At 40.2% G+C, this 25,205-nt stretch overlaps 1 protein-coding gene across 6 annotated transcripts in view; it reads left to right on the forward strand.

Moving 5' to 3' along the window:
- The first annotated feature begins 68 nt into the window (after nucleotides 1-68).
- The window catches only part of SLC4A1AP (solute carrier family 4 member 1 adaptor protein), a 119,725-nt gene continuing 94,588 nt past the window's right edge, over nucleotides 69-25,205 (forward strand). For 4 of the 6 annotated variants that reach the window (XM_064572008.1, XM_064572009.1, XM_064572007.1 and 1 more), the window contains exons 1-9: nucleotides 70-769; nucleotides 987-1,179; nucleotides 3,063-3,185; nucleotides 4,187-4,247; nucleotides 4,552-4,691; nucleotides 17,381-17,541; nucleotides 18,304-18,373; nucleotides 19,138-19,324; nucleotides 24,195-24,306. In XM_064572008.1, coding sequence (XP_064428078.1) covers nucleotides 107-769; nucleotides 987-1,179; nucleotides 3,063-3,185; nucleotides 4,187-4,247; nucleotides 4,552-4,691; nucleotides 17,381-17,541; nucleotides 18,304-18,373; nucleotides 19,138-19,324; nucleotides 24,195-24,306 — 1,710 coding nt within the window. In that variant the 5' untranslated portion in view covers nucleotides 70-106. Of the gene's footprint in view, nucleotides 770-986; nucleotides 1,180-3,062; nucleotides 3,186-4,186; nucleotides 4,248-4,551; nucleotides 4,692-17,380; nucleotides 17,542-18,303; nucleotides 18,374-19,137; nucleotides 19,325-24,194; nucleotides 24,307-25,205 lie in introns of all 6 variants that reach the window. The other 2 variants (XM_064572012.1, XM_064572011.1) reach the window with 1 other exon arrangement.

The following is a 25,205-nucleotide window of genomic DNA, read 5'->3' on the forward strand; positions in this document are numbered from 1 at the left end:
GAAAAGCCGCTGGGAGGAAAGAGAGAAGGGGGTGGGGTGGGGGGAACTTAGAGACCGAAGGGGGTGGTTTCCCAGGAACAGATTTCGAGACTGCATCCGACTGAGGATGGCTGATAGTCCCTCTCAGTCCGAGCCTCTGGCTTTGCAAGAGCTCAGTGATGACTTCAAGAAGCCAACCCTGCCGGTGTCCCCAGTTATGCGGAGCAAGGCCCCGACCACCAATCCTTCAAACCCTGAAGAGGTGAAGAAGGAAAGGCCCGCGGCTCTGCTGGAGCCCGATTCCGGGGAACCTGAGGTCCCGCCAGCGCGGCCGGACAGCGGGGGCACCAGGAGTCCACCGGAGGAGCAGCCGCGGCCCCCTACAGCGGCTCCTTCCCTTGGAGGCCCGGCCCGGGCTCCCCCTTACCGAGAGCCGCCGTGGGGTGGCCCCGCGACGGCCCCCTACAGCCTAGAGACACTCAAGGGCGGCACGATCCTTGGCACCCGTAGCTTGAAAGGGACGAGCTGCTGCCTTTTCGGGAGGCTGTCTAGCTGCGACGTGTGCCTGGAGCACCCTTCGGTGTCCCGGTACCACGCCGTGCTGCAGCACCGGGCGTCCGGCCTCGAAGGAGAATGCGACGGCCAGGGGCCGGGCTTCTACCTTTACGATCTGGGAAGCACCCACGGCACTTTTCTTAACAAAACCCGCATCCCACCCCGCACCTATTGTCGCGTCCACGTCGGGCATGTTCTTCGCTTTGGAGGCAGCACCCGGCTCTTTCTTCTTCAGGTAAGTAGAAAAACCTACGATTGCAGCCTCTGGAGTGCACCGGGCTGGGTTCCAGAGCTCCTTAAAGCTTTCACTGAGGAAGGAGATTCTCCCAGTCAGCGATGACAAAAGTGGAGGCGTCTGGGCCCTCTCCAGACCGCTCTACGCATTGCCATACTTCAGAAAGTGAATCCAGCAACCCTGAACTCTGAAAGAATTCTTTCGCTTGGTTCATCAGGGACCAGAGGAAGACCGAGAGGCAGAATCCGAGTTGACGGTAACGCAGCTGAAGGAATTGCGCAAGCAGCAACAAATGCTGTTGGAGAAGAAGATGTTAGGGGAAGACTCCGATGAGGAAGAAGTGGATACCACTGAAAAGAAGAGAAATACTAGTAATCAAGATGATGAAATGGGCTGCACCTGGGGAATGGGTAAGAAATCAAAATTGCTGCCAGAGATTAATATTTTAAATTCATGACTAGGGGTATCCTTAATTGTTTTCTATCATACAGCTTTCATGACTTTTTGAGATAGGTGAGACAAATACAATTTGGACATGAGATTACCAAAACCCACAGAGATTTGTTAACTTTTCTGATGTCAAACAATTGACTTATGGGCACTATGGATTTCTTTTAATGCGTTTTACATCACACTTCCTTGTTCAAAACTCTTCCTCAGCACACAACTAACTTATTATTTTTACCATTTAAATATATATAAATATATACATATAGTACTGACCTTGATTATCATCACTGGAGGGGATGGAGCTATATTCAGTCAAATAACATGGAATGTTCAGTATAGGATAGTCCCTCAATTTTTTTGTACTTTATGTAAATTCCCTGAAATGTGAAATAGCTAATCAGAGAAAGCTTGTCCCTTAGCCAGAGGAATAAATTGAATTTTCCATAATGCCAGACATTTTGGAGGATGGGTATTCAGGATCTAGGAATATAAAAAGAAGATGGCCTTAATATGTTGTTGGGAAGACTGGATAAATATTATGAAATTACTTTTGTAAGTGCAAAACAAAAGCTAGAAACCGTAAGTATGCCAGAGTAAGGGTTCAGAGAAGGGAGTAATCACTGAGGACTTACACCTGCACTGTCCAATATAGTATCCATTACCTACATGTGGTTATTGGACACTTATGGTATGGCTAGTCCAAACTGACTTGTGCTATAAATGTAAAATACACTCTTGATTTCAAAGACTTAGTGTAAAAAAAGAATGTAAAATATTCATAATATTTTTTACTGATTACCTGATAATTTTACCCATTTCTCCTTCTTAATGTGGCTATGAGAAAATGAAAAACTTCTTTTTTAAAGATTTTACTTATTTATTTAGAGAATGGGTGTGAGCAGGGGGAAGGGCAGAGGGAGAGGGAGAGACAGAATCTCAAGCAGACTCTGCACTGAGTGTGTAGTCTGAGGAGGGGTTCGATCCCACAACCCTGAGATCATGACCTGAGCCGAAATCAAGAGTCAGACTGGGCTACCCAGGCACCCTGAAAATGAAAAATGTCATGTATGGCTTTCATTATATTTCTTTTGGGCAACACTGACTTAAAATTTGGGAAAGTTTTTAAATTTACAAACAGGTCTTGAGCTGGAACTTGAAGGAAGGGAAAATTAGCCTCCAGGAAGCTGAGTGTTGAGTATGGTTTTCAGGGCAGAATTGATGATTTTAAGGGAGTAATGAGTAGACCAGTCTATTTGACAGATATGGTAAATATTAAGAAATTATATTGGAGACAGAGTATTAGACCCAGGTGATAGTAGGAATGCCAGGCCAAGAAGCTTAGATTTTTTTCCATGGACAGAGTGGTAGGTAGGTAATTTTGTTTTTAAAATATAGTGATGGGGGTGCCTGGGTGGCTCAGTCGTTAAGCAACTGCTTTTGGCTGAGGTCATGATCCCAGGGTCCTGGGATCGAGCCCTGCATGGGGCTCCCTGCTCAGCGGGAAGCCTGCTTCTCTCTCTGCCACTCCCCCTGCTTGTGTTCCCTCTCTCTCTGTGTCTCTCTCTGTCAAATAAATAAAATCTTTAAAAAAATAAAATAATAAAATAAAATATAATGATGGAGGAAAAAAGCAAAAACAAGGTGCCATGAAAACAAGTTTTAATTTGTCACACAATTTAGAAAAACTCAAGATATTTATACTGGTGATTTTTGTCTTTGCCCCCTTCTCCCCCACCCCCACCTTTCTTTTCATTGATAACTGTATATTTATGCAGGCTGAATGGAAAGTGGGTATCATTAAGACAGTCTCTTCCTATGTCTGTCTTTTCTTTCTTTCCTGTAGGAGAAGATGCTGTAGAAGATGAGGCTGAAGAGAACCCCATTGTCTTAGAGTTTCAGCAGGAAAGGGAGGCTTTTTATATAAAGGATCCAAAAAAGGCTCTCCAAGGTTTTTTTGACCGAGAAGGTATGTAAACAGATTCTGACCCTGCTAGTAAAAGGTATCCATAGCAGTGTTGTTTTGTAGATCTTCAGGGTACTTAGAAATGCTGTATTTTATCTGCTGTTCTCCTTAATCAGTTCTTGCTCTTGTGGTCGATTGCTTCAGGTTTATTTGGAAAATAGTAAAAGTCTTGTTAGTCTTCCCATCTTGGAAAAAAGGGATTGCCCTTTTTTTTTTTTTTTTTTGTGACTTTCTCAAATGATCCTAAACTTGGGTGGTGGGGAGATTGACCTAACTTCTTAAAATTTTTTGTTTCTAATTCATCTGATCTTTTGTAATTCTTAACATGGATGTCCACTTTATATGATTTAAAGAATGTTCCCACAGAGGATTGTTTCAATAGAGGTGCTTTGAGAAAATATCTGTGTGTGTGTATGAATATATATATGAATTGGTTACATTCTGCACTTAATATTTATGCTTCTAAAAACCAGGCAATTGTGACAAATTAACAGCTTACATCTACAACTTAAGTAAGTGTGAAAGCTGCTATGTAGTGGACAAAGCTGTTTTTAGAGAGTTGATTATTTTGATCTGAGTTTGCTTTTCTTTGCCTCAAGTTCATCCTAATTTTTTTTTAAGGATTTATTTATTTATTTTAGAGAGAAAATGAGACAGCAAGCAGGAGGGTCAGAGGGAGAGAGAGATTTCCTGAAGCATACTCCCTGCTGAGCGCAGAGCGCAGCACAGGGCTCTGTCCCAGGACGTTGAGATCATGACCTGAGCCAAAATCAAGAGTTGGCCACTTAATTGACTAAGCCAGCCACCCAGGCTCCCCAAGCTCATCCTAATTTTATTATCAGATGATAATCCGTAGGAATAAGAAGTGGAATGCTTTGAAATTTAGTGTTCAGTGTGGTACGGGAACTTGATACTCTTACTTCACCTTTCCTCTCTTTTCCCTTTGTCTCAACTAGTAGTTTTCAGATGTTATTAAAATTGTTTTGTCTTTCTTCCTCCCACAGGAGAAGAACTAGAATATGAATTTGATGAACAGGGACATAGCACTTGGCTCTGTAGGGTGAGGTATGTTCTAATGTCCATTTCTGAAAAATGGTCAATTTCAGGTTATAGACAACAAACCCAAAGAGTAACTTTAGCCTTATTTTTAGGCTTTTCTTGAATTTGGGCCTTGATAATTTGGCATGTGGGGTGGGATGGGTCAGAGGTCTAAGGAAAAGATTTGAAGTCTGACTTTGGTAAGATAGAACGAGATGAATGGAGAGATTAAAAAGGCATGTCAAAAAATGACTATTATCACAGCATATTAGTTTTTTTCATGAGAATTGGAGCTTAGTACTGTGCTGTGATTCCCTCCAAACCAATACAGATTACCTGTGGATGATTCAACCGGAAAACAACTGGTAGCTGAGGCAATTCATTCAGGAAAGAAAAAAGAAGCAATGATCCAGTGTTCACTGGAAGCTTGTCGAATCCTTGATACTTTGGGATTGCTGCGGCAGGAGGCAGGTATGTGGGAATACTTCTTTTCCTTGGAAGAAAGAAAGAAAAGAGAGGGACGGAGAGAGAGGGGAGAGAGATACAAATAGATGGACAGAGGCAGAAAGAAAAAGAAAGAAGAAAGGAAAATTTAACACAGAAGACAATAAAATATCTCTTTAGGGGGAAAGTGTAAATTGTCTAGAATTCTGTGAAGTGAAAAGAAAAGATTCTGTATCTCAATACCCAAAGGAAGCCATTGTTTATATTCTCCTAAACATTTTTTATGAATATAGATGTGTGTTCAGAACTAGATCCTTTAATAAAAAGCGAACACTCATACACAAATGCATTTACATTACTTATACTCTTTCGTACTTACATTTTTAATGTAAGAATGGATATTATCTATGTGATTGCATTAAATTTATCTCATTTAAAAAACCTGTCTGGTTATATCATCATTTATTAATAAAGGCTTATGCTATATTTTTGTTTATTCTAAAATTAGTTTTTATTATTGCAAAGTAACTTATGTATAGTTTAAAACTACCAAAGGCTTGGGGCACATGGGTGGCTCAGTCATTAAGCGTCTGCCTTCAGCTCAGGTCATGGTCCCGGGGTCCTGGGATTGAGCCCTGCATCGGGTTCCCTGCTTGGCGGGAAGTTTGCTTCTCCCTCTCCCACTCCCCCTGCTTGTGTTCCCTCTCTCACTGTGTCTCTCTCTGTCAAATAAATAAATAAAATCTAAAAATAAAACAAAACAAAACAAAAAAACTACCAAAGGCTTATAACAAAATATACCTATTCATTGCCCTGCCCCTCCTCAGTCTTCAACCTTGGAAGGCTTTTTAACCCTTTCAGTTATTCCTTTTGGCATTTAAAAATATCCATATTTCCAAAAAGGAAGAGTATGCTACTTTATTTTGAGTCATTTATTTTATTTTTGTTAATTTATTTATTTTTATTTAAATTCAATTAATTAACATACAGTGTATTATTAGTTTCAGAGGTAGAGGTCAGTGATCCATCAGTCTTATATAATACCCAGTGCTCATTACATTACGCACCCTCCTTAATGTCCACGCAGTTACCCTATCCCCCCAACCCCCTCCCTCCAGCAACCGTCATTTTGTTTCTTATGATTAAGAGTCTCTTACGGTTTGTCTCCCTCTCTGATTTTGTCGTTTTATTTTTTCCTCTCTTTCCTTATGCTCCTCTGTTTTGTTTCTTAAATTCCACATATGAGTGAGATCATATGATAATTGTCTTTCTCTGATTGACTTATTTTGCTTAGCATAGTACTCTAGTTCCATCCATGTTGTGCAAATAGCAAGATTTTATTTTTGATGGCTGAGTAATATTTCATTGTATATATATCTATATACCACATCTTCTTTATCCATTCATCTGTTGATGTACATCTGGGCTCTTTCCATAGTTTGGCCATTGTAGACATTGCTGCTATAAACATTGGGGTGCAGGTGCCCCTTCGGATCACTACATTTGTATCTTCGGGGTAAATACCCAGTAGTGCAATTGCTGGGTCATAGGGTAGCTCTATTTTCAACTTTTTGAGGAACCTCCACACTGTTTTCCAGGGTGGCTGCACCAGCTTGCATTCCCACCAACAGAGTAAGAGGGTTCCCCTTTCTCTGCATCCTCACCAACATCTGGCATTTCCTGACTTGTTAATTTTGGCCATTCTGACTGGTCTGACTGGTGTATCTCATTGAGGTTTTGATTTGTATTTCCCTGATGCTAAGTGATGTTAAGCATTTTTTCATGTGTCTGTTGACCATTTGTATGTCTTTTTTTTTTTTTTTTAAGATTTTATTTATTTGACAGAGAGAGAGAGCATGCACATAAACAGGGGGAGGGGCAGAGGCAGAAGGAGAAGCACGCTGCCCATTGAGCAGGGAGCCTGACGCAGGGCTCAGTCCCAGGACTCTGGGATCATGACCTGAGCTGAAGGCAGATGCTCGTTCCATTGATCTATATGTCTGTTTTTGTGCCAGTACTGTACTGTCTTGATGACTACCGCTTTGTAATAGAGCTTGAAGTCCAGAATTGTGATACCACCAGCTTTGGTTTTCTTTTTCAACATTTCTCTGGCTATTCAGGGTCTTTTCTGGTTCCATACAAATTTTAGGATTATTTGTTCCAGCCCTGTGAAAAAAGTTGATGGTATTTTGATAGGGATTGTACTGAATGTATAGATTGCTCTAGGTAGCAATATTTATTCTTCCAATTCATGAGCATGAAACGTTTTTCCATTTCTTTGTGTCTTCCTCAATTTCTTTCATGGGTGTTCTATAGTTTTCTGAGTACAGATCCTTTGCCTCTTTGGTTACGTTTATTCCTAGGTATCTTAGATTTTGGGTGCAATTGTATATGGGATCAACTCCTTAATTTCTCTTTCTTCTGTCTCGTTGGTGTATAGAAGTGCAACTGATTTCTGTGCATTGATTTTATATCCTGTGACATTGCTGAATTCCTGTACGAGTTCTAGCAATTTTGGGGTGCAGTCTTTTGGGTTTTCCACATAGAGTATCATGTCATCTGTGAAGAGTGAGAGTTTGACTTGTTCTTTGGTGATGATTCGGGTGCCTTTTATTCTTACTGTTTTCTGATTGCTGAGGTTAGGACTTCTAGTACTATGTTGAACAACAGTGGTGATAGTGGACTTCGCTATCTTGTTTCTGACCTTAGGGAAAAACTCTGAGTTTTTCCCCATTGAGAATGATATTCGCTGTGGGCTTTTCTGTAGATGGCTTTTATGATATTGAGGTATGTTCCCTCTATCTCTACACTGTGAAGAGTTTTAATCAAGAAAGGATGCTGTACTTTGTCAAATGCTTTTTCTGCATCTATTGGGAGGATCATATGGTTCTTGTCCTTTTATTTATGTAGTGTATCACATTGATTGATTTGTGGATGATGAACCACCCTTGCAGTCCAGGAATAAATCCCACTTGGTCGTGGTGAATAATCCTTTTAATGTACTGTTGGATGCTATTGGCTAGTATCTTGGTGAGAATTTTTGCATCCATGTTCATCAGGGATATTGGTCTGTAATTATCTTTTTTGGTGGGATCTTTGTCTGGTTTGGGGATCAAGGTAGTGCTGGCCTCATAGACAGAGTTTGGAAATTTTCCTTTCATTTCTATTTTTTGAAATCACTTGAGAAGAGTAAGTATTAATTCTTCTTTAAATGTTTGGTAGAATTCCTCTGGGAAGCCATCCGGTCCTGGACTCTTGTTTCTTAGATTTTTGATTGCAGCTTCAGTTTCCTTGCTGGTTATGGGTCTTTTCAGTTTTTTATTTCTTCCTGTTTCAGTTTTGGTAGTTTAAGAATTAATTAATTAATTAATAGATTTTATTTATCTGAGAGAGAGAGGGAGAACACAGAGGGAGAGTGAGAGGGAGAAGCAGACTCCCTGCTGAGCAGAGAGCCTGACGTAGGACTCAATCCCAGGACCCTGGGATCATGACCCAAGCTGAAGGCAGACCCTTAACCAACTGAGCCACTCAGGTGCCCTCAGTTTTGGTATTTTATACGTCTCTAGGAATGCATCCATTTCTTTCAGATTGCCTAGTTTGTTGGCATATAGTTGCTCATAACATGTTCTTAAAATTGTTCGTATTTCTTTGATGTTGGTTGTGATCTCTCTTCTTTCATTCATGATTTTATTTATTTGGGTCCTTTCTCTTTTCTTTTTGTCAAGTCTGGCCAGGGGTTTATTGATTTTATTAATTCTTTCAAAGAACCAGCTCCTAGTTTTGTTGATCTGTTGATCTGTTCTACTGTTCTTTTGGTTTCTATTTCATTGATTTCTGCTCTAATCTTTATTAATTCTCTTCTCCTGCTGCATTTAGGCTTTATTTGCTGTTCTTTCTCCAGCTCCTTTAGGTGTAAGGTTAGGTTGTATTTCTTGTTTCTTGAGAAAGGTTTGTGTTGCTATATATACTTCCCTCTCAGGACCACCTATGCTGCATCCCAAAGGTTTTGAACAGTTGTATTTTCATTTTCATTTGTTTCCATGAATTTTTAAAATTCTTCTTTAATTCTTTAGTAGGATGCTCTTCAGCCTCCATGTATTTGAGTTCTTTCCAGATTTCCTCTTGTGATTGAATTCCAGTTTCAAAGCATTGTGGTCTGAAAATATGCAGGGGATGATCCCAATCTTTTGGTATCATTGAGACCTGATTTGTAACCCAGTATGGATCTATTCTGGAGAAAGTTCCATGTGCACTCAAGAAGAATGTGTGTTCTGTTGCTTTAGGATGGAATGTTCTGAATATATCTGTAAAGTCCATCTGTTCCAGTGTGTCATTCACTTGTTTTCTTGTTGATCTTCTGCTTAGATGATCTGTCCATTGCATTGAGGGGGGTGTTCAAGTCCCCTACTATTATTATATCATTATTATTATTTTTTAAAGATTTTATTTATTTATTTGACAGAGATAGAGAGACAGCAAGAGAGGGAACACAAGCAGGGGGAGTGGGAGAGGGAGAAGCAGGCTTCCCGTGGAGCAGGGAGCCCAGTGCGGAGCTCGATCCCAGGACCCTGGGATCATGACCTGAGCCAAAGGCAGACATCTAACGACAGCCACCCAGGCACCCCTTATTGTATCATCATTGATGTGTTTCTTTAATTTTGTTAATTGGTTTATATAATTGGCTGCTCCCATGTTAGGGGCATAATATTTATAGTTAGATCTTTTTGTTGAATGGATCCTTTAATTATGATATAGTGTCCTTCCTCATCTCCAATTACAGTCTTTAGTTTAATGTCTAATTTGTCTGATATAAGGATTGCCACCCCAGCTTTCTTTTGATGTCCATTAGCATGATAAATGGTTTTATACCCCCCCACTTTATTTATTTATTTTAAAGATTTATTTATTTGTCAGATAGAGCAAGAGAGCAGAAGCAGAGGGAGTGGCAGACAGAGGAAGAGGGAGAAGTAGGCTCTCCGCTGAGCAAAGAGCCCAGTGTGGGACTCGATCCCAGGACCCTGGGATCATGACCTGAGCCAAAGGCAGACACTTAACCAGCTGAGCCACCCAGGTGCCCCTCCACCCCCTCACTTTAAATCTGGAGGTGTCTTTGGGTCTAAAATGAGGCTCTTGCAGACAGCATATTGATGGGTCTTGCTTTTTTATCCAGTCTGGTTCCCTGTGTCTTTTGATTGGGACATTTAGCACATTTACATTCAGAGTAACTGTTGAAAGATATGAATTTAGTGTCATTGTATTACCGGTAAAGTCACTGTTTCTGTATATTTTCTCTGTTCTTTCTGATCTGTGTTACTTTTGGGCTCTCTCTTTGCTTAAAGGATCCTCTTTAATGCTTTTTGCAGGGCTAGTTTAGTGATCACAAATTCTTTTAGTTTGTTTGTCCTGGAAGCTTTTTATCTCTCCTTCTATTTTGAATGACATCCTAGCTGGATAAAATACTCTTGGCTGCTTATTTTTCTCATTTAGAACCCTGAATATATCATGCCAATCCTTTCTGGCCTGCCTGGTCTCTGTGGATAGGTCTGCTGCCAGTTTAATGTTTCTACCCTTGTAGGTTATGGACCTCTTGTCCCGAGCTGCTTTCATGATTTTCTCTTTGTCTGTGAGATTTGCAAGTTTCACTATTATATGTTGGGGTGTTGGCCTATTTTCATTGATTTTGAGGGGGGGTTCTCTTTGCCTGCTGGACTTGAATGCCTGTTTCCTTCCCCAGGTTAGGGATGTCCTCTGCTATAATTTGCTCCAGTATATCTTCTGCATCTACCTTCTCTTTCCTCTTCTTGTGGGATCCCAATTATTCTAATATTGTTTCGCTTTATGGTATCACTTATCTCTTGAATTCTCCCTTCGTGATCCAGTAGTTGTTTACCTCTCTTTTTCTTAGTTTCTTTATTCTCCATCATTTTGTCTTCTACATCACTAATTCTCTCCTCTGCTTCATTTATCCTAGCAGTTAGAGCCTCAGTATTTTTTTTTTTAAGATTTTATTTATTTGACAGAGACACAGCGAAAGAGGGAACACAAGCAAAGGGAGTGGGAGAGGGAGAAGCAGGCTTCCCGTGGAGCAGGGAGCCCAGTGCAGGGCTCGATCCCAGGACCCTGGGATCATGACCTTAGCTGAAGGCAGATGCCCACACAACTGAGCTACCCAGGCGCCCCAGAGCCTCCATTTTTAATTGTATCTCATTAATAGCCTTTTTTATTTTGACTTGATTAGATTTTAGTTCTTTTATTTCTCCAGAAAGGAATTCTGTAGTGTCTTCTATGCTTTTTTCAAGCCCAGCGAAGTATCTTTATAATCGTTATTCTGAACTCAGTTCGGACACCTTATATCCATACTGATTAGGTCCCTGGCAGTCAGTACTGCTTCTTGTTCTCTTTTTTGAGGCTAGTTTTTCCATCTTGTCATTCTAGCCAGAGAAAAAGAGATGAATGAGAGAACAAAATACTAAAATGGCAACAATGACCCCAGAGAAATAGACACTAAACAAGTCAGAAGAGGCCCAAAACCGGAAAAAAAAAAAAAAGAGAGAGAGAGAGAATATAATCAGAACAGAATAGAGAATACACTGGATCCTCTGTGTATTTTGGTCTGTTTGTTAGAAAACTAGACCCCAAAATTGTAAAGAAAGAAAAACTTATATATGTACAAAATTAAAATTAAATACAATGAAAGGATAGAATATAACTAAAAGTGAAAATTAAAAAAGATTTAAAAAGAAAAAAAGTTGATGAAATCAGAAATTGGTTGAAAAAGAAAAGAGAAAAAAAATTAAAGATGAAAGAATCATAGGGGGAAAAAAGCCATGAATTCTATATACTACTTTCCCCTAGTGCTGGAGTTTTGCAGTTACCTATGATCAGTAAACTTGGTCTTAGCCAATGTTCTTGCTGATCTTCTTGGGGAAGGGCCTGTTGTGTTGATTCTCAAGTGTCTGTGCCCCAGCAGAACTGTACCGCCCTTGCCAGGGGGCCAGGCTAAGTAATCTGCTCCAGATTGCTCTATGTGGCTTTTGTTCCCTGAAGGCTTTCCATGCCACTTTAGAGGATGAGAATGAAAATGGCAGTCTCCCAATCTCCAGCCCCAGAGCTGAGAGCTGGGGCCCTACTCCTCAGTGGGCCCTCAGGGAAAAGTAGTCAATCATTCCTGTCTCTCTGGTCTCTGTTTGCACTCCATGCTCACCTAGCAGGTGACAGATTGTCTCTATTATCAGACATGTGGCCTTGTTTCAAGTCTCCAAACCCTGAAGACTTCTGCAGTGCACGCCCCCGGCGCTCCTCCTGGGGGATGAAGAGCGGGTCTCGCCACAGTTCTGCTGCTTGCTGGGCCCCTGTTCAGTCGCTTGACTGTGCTGCAGTTCACAGTTTATGGCAACCTGAGCTAAGAGCCCACTCCTGTGCACACTGATTGCAGCTGGCTTCCCCACTCCAATGCCTGGGAACTCTGACACACTCAGGCACCCATCGTCTTCCTGTGACCCTGGGGATCCTGAGACCACAGTGTCCCAGCTAGAGTTCTGCCCCCACTTAGCCACCTGAGTGATGTCCCTCACCAGAGCAGACTTCTAAATGTGCTAAATGTTTTGTGCTCTGCTGCTATATCACTTTCTGGTTCCGGCTTATGGAGGCTCCCTTCCCCCATGGTTTATCTTCCGATATATTGCCTCAGATTCACTTCTCTGAACCTCCTACCTTGCAGAAAGTGGTTGCTTTTCTGTTTATAGAATTGCCGCTATTTTCTTAGATCTTTGGTTGAGTTCACAGGTGTTCAGAATGATTTGATAGCTGTCTAGCTGAATTGCAGGGACCAGACGAAACTAAGGTCTCCTACTCCTACGCCATCTTGTGTTATTGACTTTGAGTCACGTATTTTAAAACATTATCTACTGACTTAAATTAGTATTTACATGATTATGTTTATGCAAATATTAGTCGCAACTGAGCAATTTTTTCTTTTTGTTTTTCCTAAAGTGAATAATTGTGTTTGTTTTTCATGTGTTTGGATTTTATAGCTCTTGGTCATTCTTCTCTCACCTTTTAATAGCCTTTCAGTATATTTTTCCACATGGTCAATCACATTCAGTAATTGATCAGTTCTAACTCTTTTGAAAACATTTCTCCTGAAGAGCACTATTCTTTTAGGGCTTATTGCTCTCTAGACTTGCTGCAGGACTAATGCCTGGGTGGCTCAGTCAGTTAAGTATCTGCCTTTGGCTCAGGTCATGATCCTGGGGTCCTGGGATTGAGTCCTGCATCGGGCTCCTTGCTCAGTGGGGAGCCTGCTTCTCCCTCTGCTTGCAGCTCTCCCTGCTTGTGCTCTCTCTCTCTGAAAAATAAATAAATAAAATCTTAAAAAAGAAAAAGCTGATATAATAGTAGAGGGCATGGATGATGATAGTCTTCAGTGGATTTCACATCTTTCATTTTTCTTGGTCTACTCTCTTGTTTTGGTGGACATCCTCTAGTGGATTCCTGAGAAAGGATGTATAGCAAGTAAACTTTATTAAATTCTCCATTCTGAAAATATAATTATGCTAGCTTTATTCTCAGTTAACAGTTTGGCTGGGAGTAGAATTCTAAATTGGAAATAATTTCCTTCACAACTTTGAAGATATTACTCTTATCACCTATATCCAGTGTTGCTCTTGTAGTCCAAAACTGTTCAAACCCTGATCAATTATAAGTTATATTTTCCCCCCTCTCACTAGAAGTTTGTTAGAGTTTCCCTTTGTTCTCAAGGTTCTGAAACTTAACTGTGATGTACCTTTCTGTTGGCCTATTTTCATCCATTTTTCTAGGTACTTATTGGGTCCTTTGTGCTGGAAATGCCTTTTTTTTTTTTTTTTTAAGATTTTATTTATCCATTTTAGAGAGAGTGAGCAGGGCGGAGGAGGAGCAGAGGGAGAGAATCCTAAGCAGACTCTGTGCTGAGCCTGGAGCCCGACTTGGGGCTTGATTCCATGACTCATGAGATCATAACCTGAGCCGAAGTGAAGAGCCAAAGTGAAGAGCTGGAGGCTCAACTGACTGAGCCACCCAGGCGCCCCTGATCTGGAAATCTTTGACAGTTCAGGAGTATTTCTGGAATTATGCCATTAATCATTTCATCCCTCTGTTTTCTCTTTCTCTCTGGAATTTTGCTTAGATATTGAACATCTTAGACTGACCGTCTCAAGTTTCTGTCTTTTTTTTTTTTTAAGATTTTATTTATTTATTTGACAGAGAGAGACACAGCAAGAGAGGGAACACAAGCAGGGGGAGTGGGAGAGGGAGAAGTAGGCTTCCCACTGAGCAGGGAGCGTGACGTGGGGCTCAATCCCAGGACCCTGGGATCATGACCTGAGCCGAAGGCAGATGCTTAATGACTGAGCCACCCAGGTGCCCCTTTTCTTTGCTTTTTTTATCTCTATATCTTTTTGTTCTTTCTGGGAGATTTCTGTAGCTTTATCTTTCCGTCTCTATTTTGCTATCAAGATTTTAATTTCCAAGGCTCATTTTTGTCCTCGAATATTCATTTTTTTAAAGATTTAATTTATTTGTCAGAGAGAGAGCGTGTATGCCCATGAGAGCACAAGTCGAGGGAGGAACAGAGGGAGAGAGAGAGAGAGAGAGAGAGAGAATCTGAAGCAGACTCCATGGGGAAGCAGAGCCTGACACAGGACTTGATCTCACGACCCTGAGATCATGACCTAAGTCAAAATCAAGAGTCTCATGCTTAACCAACTGAACCCCCCAGGCACCCCTGAATATTCATTTTTAAAACATAATATGCTATTGTTGTTTCATGGATTGTAAGTAGCTAATCTCACTGCTAATCTGTGCTCTCCAGGTTGCCTTTTCTTTTTCTTTGTGTGGTCTCTAGTCTGCATGTTAGAGGTGTTTCTCAGTGGTGTAGTCCTTGGTTGTAGATTCTTATTTGGGGACAAAAAAGGTGATTGACAGCTTGGATTATATAGGTGGGACTTACTAACTTTGAGCAACAATATGGAATGATGTTGGTGGGCCTTTTGTTGGGGAACTCCTCATTTAAATATCCTTAGGTTTTTCCTCTTCTGCAGGCAGGATTCCTCAGAGAATATTCTTCCAGTCTCCTGCATGAAATTTCTAGAGCTAAGTGCTGGAAGATGGCTGAGCAGATTCTCAATATTCACCTATTTTTAGGATAGTACTGTTTTTAGAATATAGTACCCATGCCCTCAGATCAACTGGTCAGTCCACAATGCAAAGACTTTCTGTCTTACCCTTTCTAGAGATTAACTTCTGGATTTTTTCTGGGGATGGGAAGGAGGTAAGTAGGCAGGGAAGGGGATCTGTTTCTTGACAGCTTTTACTCTCGTCTGCTTATTTTAGCACTACTAACCATCCCCAGTTCAAGATCCTTTTGTAGATTCTACAGTATCATCAGACTGATTCTCGGCTTTCCTCACTGTTGGTTTAGGATTCATCTTTTTTAGTTCTGCTAATTTAGTTTCCACTTGTCTGTCTATTTTCTGATTTCCAAAAATTTGGTGTTGCTATCCTTTCTCCCATTCTCCCTGTCTTTGTAGATCTAGAATTTTTATTTATTTATTTTTTAAGTAAGCTCTCTACCCAACATGGGACTCAAACTCACAACCCTGAGATCAGGAGTTGCATGCTCTACCAACTGAGCCAGCCAGCTGCCCCAGTAGATTAGTGTTTTATCTATCTATCTATCTATCTATCTATCTATCTATCTATTTATTTATTATTTATTTATTTAATTTATTCATTTATTTTTAGATTAATGTTTTTTATTTTTTAAGATTTTATTTTATTTGAGACAGAGAACAAACAGAAGGAGCAACAGGCAGAGGGAGAAGCAGGCTCCTCGCTGAGAAAGCAGCCTGATGTGGGACTTGATCCCAGGACCCTGGGATCATGACCTGAGCTGAAGGCAGACACTTGACCGACTGAGCCACCCAAGCATCCCTAGATTAATGTTTTTTTAAAAAAATCTTTTTACTTCAGCTTTAGTGGGATATGGGGAAAGAATGAAATTAGATATGTATGTTCAGTGTACCATCTTAACTTGGAAATTATGAAGTTTATATTAATAAGGACTGTTTTGGTTGTAAATAATAGAAACCCAATTCAAACTAGCTTAGGGAGAAAAGTTATTGGCTCCAGAGCCTGGGAAGAGTAGTTTACAGGATTGAAGGAAGAAGTGCATGAACCAGGGCCTTAAGTTCTGGTCCTATCAAACCAGAACTCTCAGTATCACCAGGACACTATAAAACTGTATATGTGTATCTGTGTGATCTGTTTCATGAGCGCATGGTTTTATTTTGCAGATAGATTCTTACCCTGTGCGGAAAAGCTGGCTGCTTACAGAATTTATATCTTCCCTCTTTCATAACTTCATTGGAAAAAGAGCCCTTTTTTCCTTATATCTAAATATAAATATGAGGATTCTTACTGATTGGCTTTGGTCACTTGACTACCCCTAATCCAGATGGAATGGGGGAGGAGTTTTCTAGAAGAAAAGGGGTACTTTTACCAGAACAAGGGGAGTAAGATGGCACAGGGTCAAAAAAGTAATAGCTACCATAGTCCCCTCTTGATGAGCTTTCCAGATTTTTCACTGTTACAAACAATGTTGCACTGATATCTGTAGGATAAATTCCTATAAGTGGAATTGCTAGGTCAATTGGATTTTTATTATTGACAGATGTTATGAGTTTGATCATCAAAAAGATTTTATCAGTGTACATTCCCACCAACTGTTTGAGAGTCCATTTCCCCATACCGTTGCCAAATTGGGCATTATTAATCTTCTCATGTTTTCTCTAGTCTATAGGTAAGAAGTGGTATCTCATTATTTTAATTTGTATTTTTTATTTTTTTATTATTTTTTATAAGAGTTGAGGATACTATGGCTAAGATTTTAGTTATTTATTTGACAGAGAGAGACACAGCGAGAGAGGGAACACAAGCAGGGGGAGTGGGAGAGGGAGAAGCAGGCTTCTCGCGGAGCAGGGAGCCCGATGTAGGGCTCGATTCCAGGACCCTGGGATCATGACCTGAGCGGAAGGCAGATGCTTGATGACTGAGCCACCCAGGCGCCCCTTAATGTGTATTTTTTTAATTATTAAAAAGTGTTGAACATCTTTAAATTTTTTTTTTGGCCATTTATGTTTCTTTTTCTGTGAACGGCTTTCATTATCCTTTAAAAAGTTTTTGGATTATTGGCCTTTTCCTTGTTTATCTTTTTCCTTTTTTTTACACATTGATTTTTGAGAACTTCTTGCTCATTAAATAAATTAGCCCTTTGTTTTAATTCTTTTATTGTGGTAAAATATACATAACACAAAATTTACCATTGTAAGCATTAAGTGTATTAAATACATTAACATTGTTGTGCAACCATCACTACTATCCCTCTCAGAAGTTTCTTATCTTCCCATATTGAAACTTTGTACCCACTGGTTGCTAACTTTTCATTCTTCCTTTTCCCCAGCCCCTGGTAATTACCATCCTACCTTCTGTCTCTGTGAATTGGGCTACTCTAGTTATTTCACTTAGCATAATGTCTTCCAAGTTTAACTCTTTGTTTTTATATGTAGTTTGACAGCTTGTTGAGTCTTGAAATAATTCATGGTGATATTTTAAGCTGCTTACCTACTTGTCTTCTTTTCCTTTAAACTCATTTAATTACCATTTATTTTATCTCCTAGTATCTCGGAAAAGGAAAGCCAAGAACTGGGAGGATGAAGACTTTTATGATAGTGATGATGACACGTTTCTTGATCGGACCGGCCTGGTTGAAAAGAAGCGTCTGAACCGAATGAAGAAAGCTGGGAAGATTGATGAGAAGCCAGAGACCTTTGAATCATTGGCAAGTTTTAATTATAGAAGTAGCTGTGGTAGTTTAATTTTTAAATAAGATAATGTATTATTCAAATTTGTTTTATAATTATAATTTTTAAAGCAGTAGCATTGAAATTTGGCACTGAAGTATAGCTTTCTTGATCTGTAAATTTGATAGTAACAAACAGTCTTACTCAAGTTGGAAAAAGTTTGGCTTGCTGCTAGAGACTCTGTCTATCTCTAGGTGGATATTGATCCATGAAAGAGCATTCTTTGGATATGATGTTAATCCTACAAAAAGAAAGGAAAAAGTTTCAAATTTGGCCATTCTGAGGTGAAACTGACTTTAGACTTCTGGCAGTCAAGAATTGTGAAAGGAATTTTGAGGAGTATAGTTCGGTAATAGTCTTAAACTGTATATCCTTTATGAAATCATCATAAGATAGCATGTGTTTTCACTATATTAAGTAGTATTCAGAGCTTTAAAACATTACCCAACATCTTTTTTTGATTCATCAATGAAAACAAATGCCTTGAGTTCTTTTGAGTAATGTCAAGTCTGTGTTCTGTACATTCATTCTGTTTAATTTTGAGTTAATTCAGAAGTTAGTTCAAATTAAATAAACACATGAAAATTGTTAACTCCATAAGATGCAGATTTAACTGGAATTCTGAATGAGTCCTCTTAAACCTTGTAACAATTATGAAAATAATAAGAAGAAGACAGAAAAGCTACCATATTTTGAAAGAAGAAAAACATTTGCTAACCCTGTTAATTTGGGTGTTACAGGTTGCAAAGTTAAATGATGCTGAAAAGGAACTCTCTGAGATTTCTGAGAAACTGAAAGCCTCAAGCAAAGGTAAGTTAATGACCCATTAAACAAGTATGTATTGGGCGTCTACCATATGTAGTTCTCTCTGCCAGCACTGAGCCTAGTTAATAAGATATACAGAACATGGAGTCTTTCTAAGGAGCAACATAGCATCTTGGAACTAGAAAGAACATTGTAAGTTATTTGTTTTAAACTCTTTATATAATAGATGAGGAAAATGAAGCCCATTGAGGCAAAATGATGTCCCGAGGTCTTTAAGCTATAACCTGTTTTCTTATTCCTTTTTTTTTTTTTTTAAAGATTTTATTTATTTGACAGAGAGAGATACAGTGAGAGAGGGAACACAAGCAGGGGGAGTGAGAGAGGGAGAAGCAGGCTTCCCGTGGAGCAGGGAGCCCGATGCGGGGCTTGATCCCAGGACTCTGGGATCAGGACCTGAGCCGAAGGCAGATGCTTAACCGACTGAGCCACCCAGGTGCCCCTGTTTTCTTATTCCTGATATGAGTAATGTTCTCTGCCCAGCTTTATGTTAGTGACTTAAAAAAAAAAAAGATTTATTTATTTATTTGAGAGGGATAGAGTGTGCAGTGTGGGGGGAGGGCAGAGGGAGAGAGAGAGAATCCCAAGCAGACTCCCTGAGATCATGACCTGAGCTGAGGTCAAGAGTTGGACGCTCAAGTGACTGAGCCACCCAGGTGCCCCTGTTAGTGACTTTTCTATGGAAACTTTGGCTGAATTTTAAAATATTTGAGGCCAATTTTCTGAATATATATTATCCCTTTCTTGGACAGCTCTGTCAGAGTCACCATCTCAGGACTCTTTAGATGCATTTATGTCAGAAATGAAATCAGGGAGTGCATTGGATGGTGTGTCCCGGAAGAAACTCCACCTGAGAACTTTTGAACTGAGGAAAGAACAACAGAGACTTAAAGGGTTGATAAAAATTGTAAAGCCAGCAGAGATTCCAGAGCTGAAAAAGTAAGTCTTAGTTATACTTGAAATTTTAAATAAACATGTTTGCATAGATAATATTTTTAATTATATAGTTGTTTTCTTAGATAATCATTACAGAATAGAAATAGAATGTAAGAGGCAGTGATTTCATACAGTCAAAACCATTTCATTTGTGAAATATAGACTGCTGTAGGATTTTTAGAGAAAACTATATTGATTCCTGTTTCATTGGAAGGCTCTGAATTTTTTTTTTTTTAAGATTTTATTTATTTATCTGACAGAATGAGAGAGCACAAGCAGGGGGAGCAGCAGAGGGAGAGGAAGAAACAGGCTTTCTGCTGAGCAGGGAGACTGATGCAGGGCTCGATCCCAGAACCCTGGGATCATGACCTGAGTTGAAAGCAGACGCTTAACAGATTGAGCCACCCAGGCGCCCCAAGGCTCTGAATTTTTTACTTAATCTTTTTTTTTTAAGATTTTATTTATTTATTCATGAGAGACAGAGAGAGAGAGAGAGGCATAGGCAGAGGGAGAAGCAGGCTCCTCGCTGAGCAAGGAGCCCGATGTGGGACTTGATCCCAGGACTCTCGGATCATGATCTGAGCCAAAGGCAGACGCTCAACCGACTGAGCCACCCAGGTGCCCACCCCCCCGCCTTTTTAAAAAATTTTATTTATTGAATTTTTTACTTAATCTTTTAATGCAGAGTAAACTTCTTTAAAGAGAAACATGCCAAAAGGCTAATTTCCCTAATATATAAAGACCTTTGAATAAGTAGACAACCATCTACCGAAGAAAAAAATGGGAAAAGGATATCAACTGACAAGCCACTGAAAAAGAAATACAAATGGCTCTTAACTATTTAAAAAAAATGCTCAATCTTGCTTATAAGAGGAATACAAATATAATAATGTAATACCATTTTTTAATCTATGATTTTAAAACCACAGATGAAAATATGTGAGTGCAGATTATTTTAGCACCTGATTTGTAATTCCTAAGAACCAGTTGACAATTTTAATATATTTAAATACTTTTTTTAAAAGATTTTATTTATTTATTTATTTGAGAGAGAGAGAGAGAACACAGCAGGGGAAGGAGCAAAGGGAGAGGGACAAGCAGACTCTGAGCTGAGCACAGAGCCCGATCAATGCAGGGCTCGATCCCACAACCCTGAGATCATGACCTGAGCTGAAATCAAGAACTGGATGCCCAACTGACTGAGCCACCCAGGCGCCCCTATATTTAAATACTTTTAAAGTGGAATTTCTTCCTTTAAAATGGGGGAAGGCATAACCCCTTAAAGTTGATTTTATTGGTTAACTTTGATTTTGTGAAAATTATTGGAAGAAATTAACCTAATCCTTTTTTTTTTAGTAATTTGTGAACAAGATTTTGGGACTAATTTTTCCCAGATTTGGCTAGTATTTGTGAGTGTGTGAATGTATGTGGTGTGTGTGTGTGTGTGTGTGTGTGTGAGAGAGAGAGAGAGAGAGAGCATAAGATCCAATCTTTCAATTTGACATTATTTTCACATTTTGTTCTATGTGGTCTCAACAAATTTTGAAAATGTTGAGTAGGTTATTGTGGAAATGAGCAACTCCCAGTGAGCACAATTCAGGTAGGCATTTCAAAAAGTGGTATTGCCTAGGTGGCATCACTCACTTATGAAGGTAATTAACTCTGGAGAGTTTCTTATTTTCTTTTGATCTGTGCTGGCCTATACAGCACCCAGTAGTCTCCTGTGATATTAAAATTAAATGAAATTAAAAACTCAGTTCTTCAGTCAAGTAGTCCCATTTCATGTCCTCAATAGCCATATGTGGCTAGTGGTTACTATATTGGACAACGCAGATGTAGAACATTTCCATTATTGCAGAAAGTTCTGTTTGGATAGTGCTCCTTTAAGTAGGTTCAGCCTGGAGCCCAATGCGGGGCTTGAACTCACCACCTTGAGATCAAGACCTGAGCTGAGATCAAGAGTTGGCTGCTTAAACAACTGAGCCACCAGGTGCCCCATGGACAGTGCTACTTTATTTTTTTAATTTTTTTATTTTATTATGTTAATCACCATACATCACATCATTAGTTTTTGTGTTTAGTGTTTAGTGTTAGTTTAGTGTTCCATGATTCATTGTTTGTGTATAACACCCAGTGCTCCATTCAATACGTGCCCTCTTTAATACCCATCACCAGGCTAACCCATCCCCTTACCCCCCTCCCCTCTAGAACCCTGTTTGTTTCGCAGAGTCCATAGTCTCTCATGGTTTGTCTCCCCCTCCAATTTCCCCCCCTTCATTTTTCCCTTCCTACTATCTTCTTTTTTTTAACATATAATGTATTATTTGTTTCAGAGGTACAGGTCTGTGATTCATCAGTCTTACACAATTCACAGCAGTCACCATAGCACATACCCTCCCCAATGTCTATCACCCAGCCACCCTATCCCTCCCACCACCCACCACTCCAGCAACCCTCAGTTTGTTTCCTAAGATTAAGAATTCTGATATCAGTGAGATCATATGATACATGTCTTTCTCTGATTGACTTATTTTGCTCAGCATAATACCCTCCAATTCCATCCACGTCATTGCCAATGGCAAGATTTCATTCCTTTTGATGGCTGCATAATATTCCATTGTATATATATACCGCACCTTCTTTATCCATTCATCTGTCGATGGACATCTTGGCTCTTTCCATAGTTTGGCTATTGTGGACATTGCTGCTATAAACATCAGACAGTGTTACTTTAGATTGTCAGTAAGCATTTATGTAGCCACTTAGCACTGTGTACAAAACCTGTAATTTAATGCTGGGGGCATTGCATAGATGAATATCTAGATATTGGGAGGCATCTTTTTTTTTTAATAGAGATGTAAAGACAAAATGTTTCTGGAGCCCTTGATCATCTGTACAGAAAATTAATCCCCAAGTTACTAGCAGGTTTGTTAAAAGATTTATGTGTAGTTTGGATATTTCATACAGTGATTCATAGGTCAGTTCACAAAAGCTATGACCCAAGTGGTATTTCATTTACTGATAGTAAGGAGGGGGGTTAGCACTCAAGTTAGACTCCCTGGCTTTCATTCTCAGCTCTATGAATTACTTTTTGGGCATTTTGAGGCAAGTTATGTAATTTCTTTGACCTTTGCTTTCCTCTGTAAATTAGAAGTACAGGTGATGTTGAAAGATGACATGAATAGGGGTGCCTGGGTGGCTTAGTCAGTTGGGCATCCGACTTTTGGTTTTGGCTTGGGTCATGATCTTGGGGTTGTGGGATCAAGCCCCATGTTGAGCTCTGCACTTTCTCTCCCTCTGCCCCTCCCCCTGCTCATGTGCTCTCTCTCTAATGAAATAAAATAAAATCTTTAAAAAGGAAAAGATGACATGAATAGCACTTGACAAAGTGCTGGCGTATATGTATTACTGTTGTCATCATTGTCCTATTTCTGCTACATCTAGCAGCTATTCGCAATGTCATATTTATGGAGAAAGGATAAAAACTCCTGAGGCATAGTTCAGGGTAAACAAACAGTGAGTTTTAATTCTAACTCCAAAATCCTTTCTCTTGATAAGTCATCCCTGCAAGAGAGGGTATGTCAGCTTCCTCCAGAGCCTCCCTTCTTGCTGTGTGTCTGCTTAGTTTCACCTCCCTTTCCTACTTTAGATCCTGGCCTTTAGATGTGTGTACCTTCTCCCTCTCTTCTCACTTGAGGGTTGAACTTTCAAACTTTCTACCTAACATCTTTTCCCACTAAGCCAAGCAGCTCTTGATTGTGATCCATCTTCTGCCTTTTTGTCTCCTTGGGGTGTCTTTGCTTGTCCTGCAGACCAGCCAAGCTATTTAATGGAGCTGAAAAATATCTGTGTTGCTCTTCACTTTGTCTTTGAGGCCTTTGGGGAGGGGCTGTGAAGGATAATATTTAAGGCCAAGCAGGCAGGATTCTGCTGGTGGCCTTAGCAAGGCAATGGGTCTGTCTGTGGTAGAGAGCAAGGGGGTGAGGCTAGGCCCAAGAGCACTGCTGAGAGGGTAAGAAGAAGAAGGCACAGTGGCAAATAGGGCTTTAGCTGGAGCAGCGAGGTCAGTTTCTTGTCTGGGTCACTGTGCATCAGGCGTGCCAGCGCTCTCCCCGTATTCCAGAATGCAGGACTGTCCTTCCCTCTGTCTCCTCATGCTGCCTACTCTCTGAGTGTCTGGTTAACTCAACTGCCATCCTTTTTGGTTTTGCTCATTTCTTTTTTCACCTGGCTCTTTCCTAATTTCTACTATCTCTTCTCTTTGCTCTTCCTCAGCTTTACCCGAGTGGGCTTAGCTGTTATAACTCTGTTCAGCCAGTGAGATTGGTGACAAGCTCATCAGTTGTAAGGTCTCTCATTATGTCTTTGTCATTATTCACCATGCAGTATAGCCCCTACACACACACTTTTTTTTTTTTTTTTAAACTTTTGTGATCAGAGCCTTTGTGTGTGGTATGATGTCAGTGTGGACTCCAGATAAGTAAGACACTGTGAGTCCTCTTGAGAGATTGGTGGAAAATAGGGCTTTACCCCATGGATCTATCTCCTACCACTCAGTGGGAATGGGGTCTTGCCCCCAAAGATAGTGATCTTTGTACTATCAGTATCAGTTTATGAAGGTGAAGTCAGGTAGCATGCTGCAACTTACTAAAGTTGGAGCCTCATCTTGCCCTTAATAGCCCTGTGTCTCTCAGAGTCAGCAGTGTCATTGTCCATTCAGATTCTCTTGGCCTTCCCTATTAATATATGCTTCGGTACTCATTTTGTGAAAATTTTTGTTTTGCCAAAAGTTTCTTTGTCATTGTCCAGGGTGTTTTTAGAAAAAATCTTGGCTTCACTGGAATAGATATGTACAATTCTTCTTTCTTCTTAGGACTGAAAGTCAGCCTACAGATGTGGAAAACAAAGCTAAAAAGCTTACGTTGCCTCTCTTTGGTGCCATGAAAGGAGGAAGCAAATTCAAATTAAAAACGGGAACAGTAGGGGTAAGTTGGGGGTCATGGTGTTAAACTTTTAGCTCTCGAGTCAATTTGCATGTAACTGATTTGTACATTGAACATCAATTTATTAATTTGTGATGAATGTCGCATTTAAGAAGTGTCTCTTTTCCTGGTGGGTGGATATTGTAACATTTGGACTCAGCTAACATTTGCTAGTCATATAGTCCCTGCACCTGGCCCTGCCATACGGCCTTCCACACTTCATTTACTCCCTCCAACACTTCATGACATGTGGGAATTATTACCTCTCACAGGTGAGGAAGCGGGTTCAGAGAGGTTAAATATGAGATCACATCATCAATAAGTGACTAGACTGGCAATCAAATCCAGGTCCTCGGTTTCTTGAGTTTTGTGATCTCTCTGCTGTCCTCTAACACTTCACTGGTGAATGTTTTTGCTTTGCGTACAACCCTCTTCACAGATTCAGCTTTTAAAAGGTCTTCATACCTAAAGAGCTGAACCTTGTATAGTAGTGTGTGAGGGCTGCCCTAACCAAACACCACAGACTGGGTGGCTTAAATGACAGAAATTTATTTTCTCACAATTCCAGAGGCTGGAAGTCCAAGATCAGCATGCCAGCAGGGTTGGTTTCTGCTGAGGTCCCTTTCCTTGGCTTGGAGGTGGCCGCCCTCTTCCTGCATCTTCCTGTGGTCATCCCTCTGTGCACTTGCACCTGTGGTGTCTCCCCCTCCTCTTATAAGAAAATCAGTCATCTTGGATTAGGGCCCCACTCTAACTGCTTTCTTTTAACTTACCTCTAAAAATTTTACCTCTAAATGTGGTTACATTCTGAGGTACTGGGGGTTGGGACTTCAACCTATGAATTTTGTGGGGACAGAATTCAGCCCCCAGCACCTTGAATTAGGGCAAACTCAGGTTCACCT

The sequence above is a fragment of the Mirounga angustirostris genome, unplaced genomic scaffold (genome assembly GCF_029215605.1).
Source record: "Mirounga angustirostris isolate CCGP_5_RB_7025 unplaced genomic scaffold, mMirAng1.0.hap1 SCAF_10, whole genome shotgun sequence".
Taxonomy (NCBI): domain Eukaryota; kingdom Metazoa; phylum Chordata; class Mammalia; order Carnivora; family Phocidae; genus Mirounga; species Mirounga angustirostris.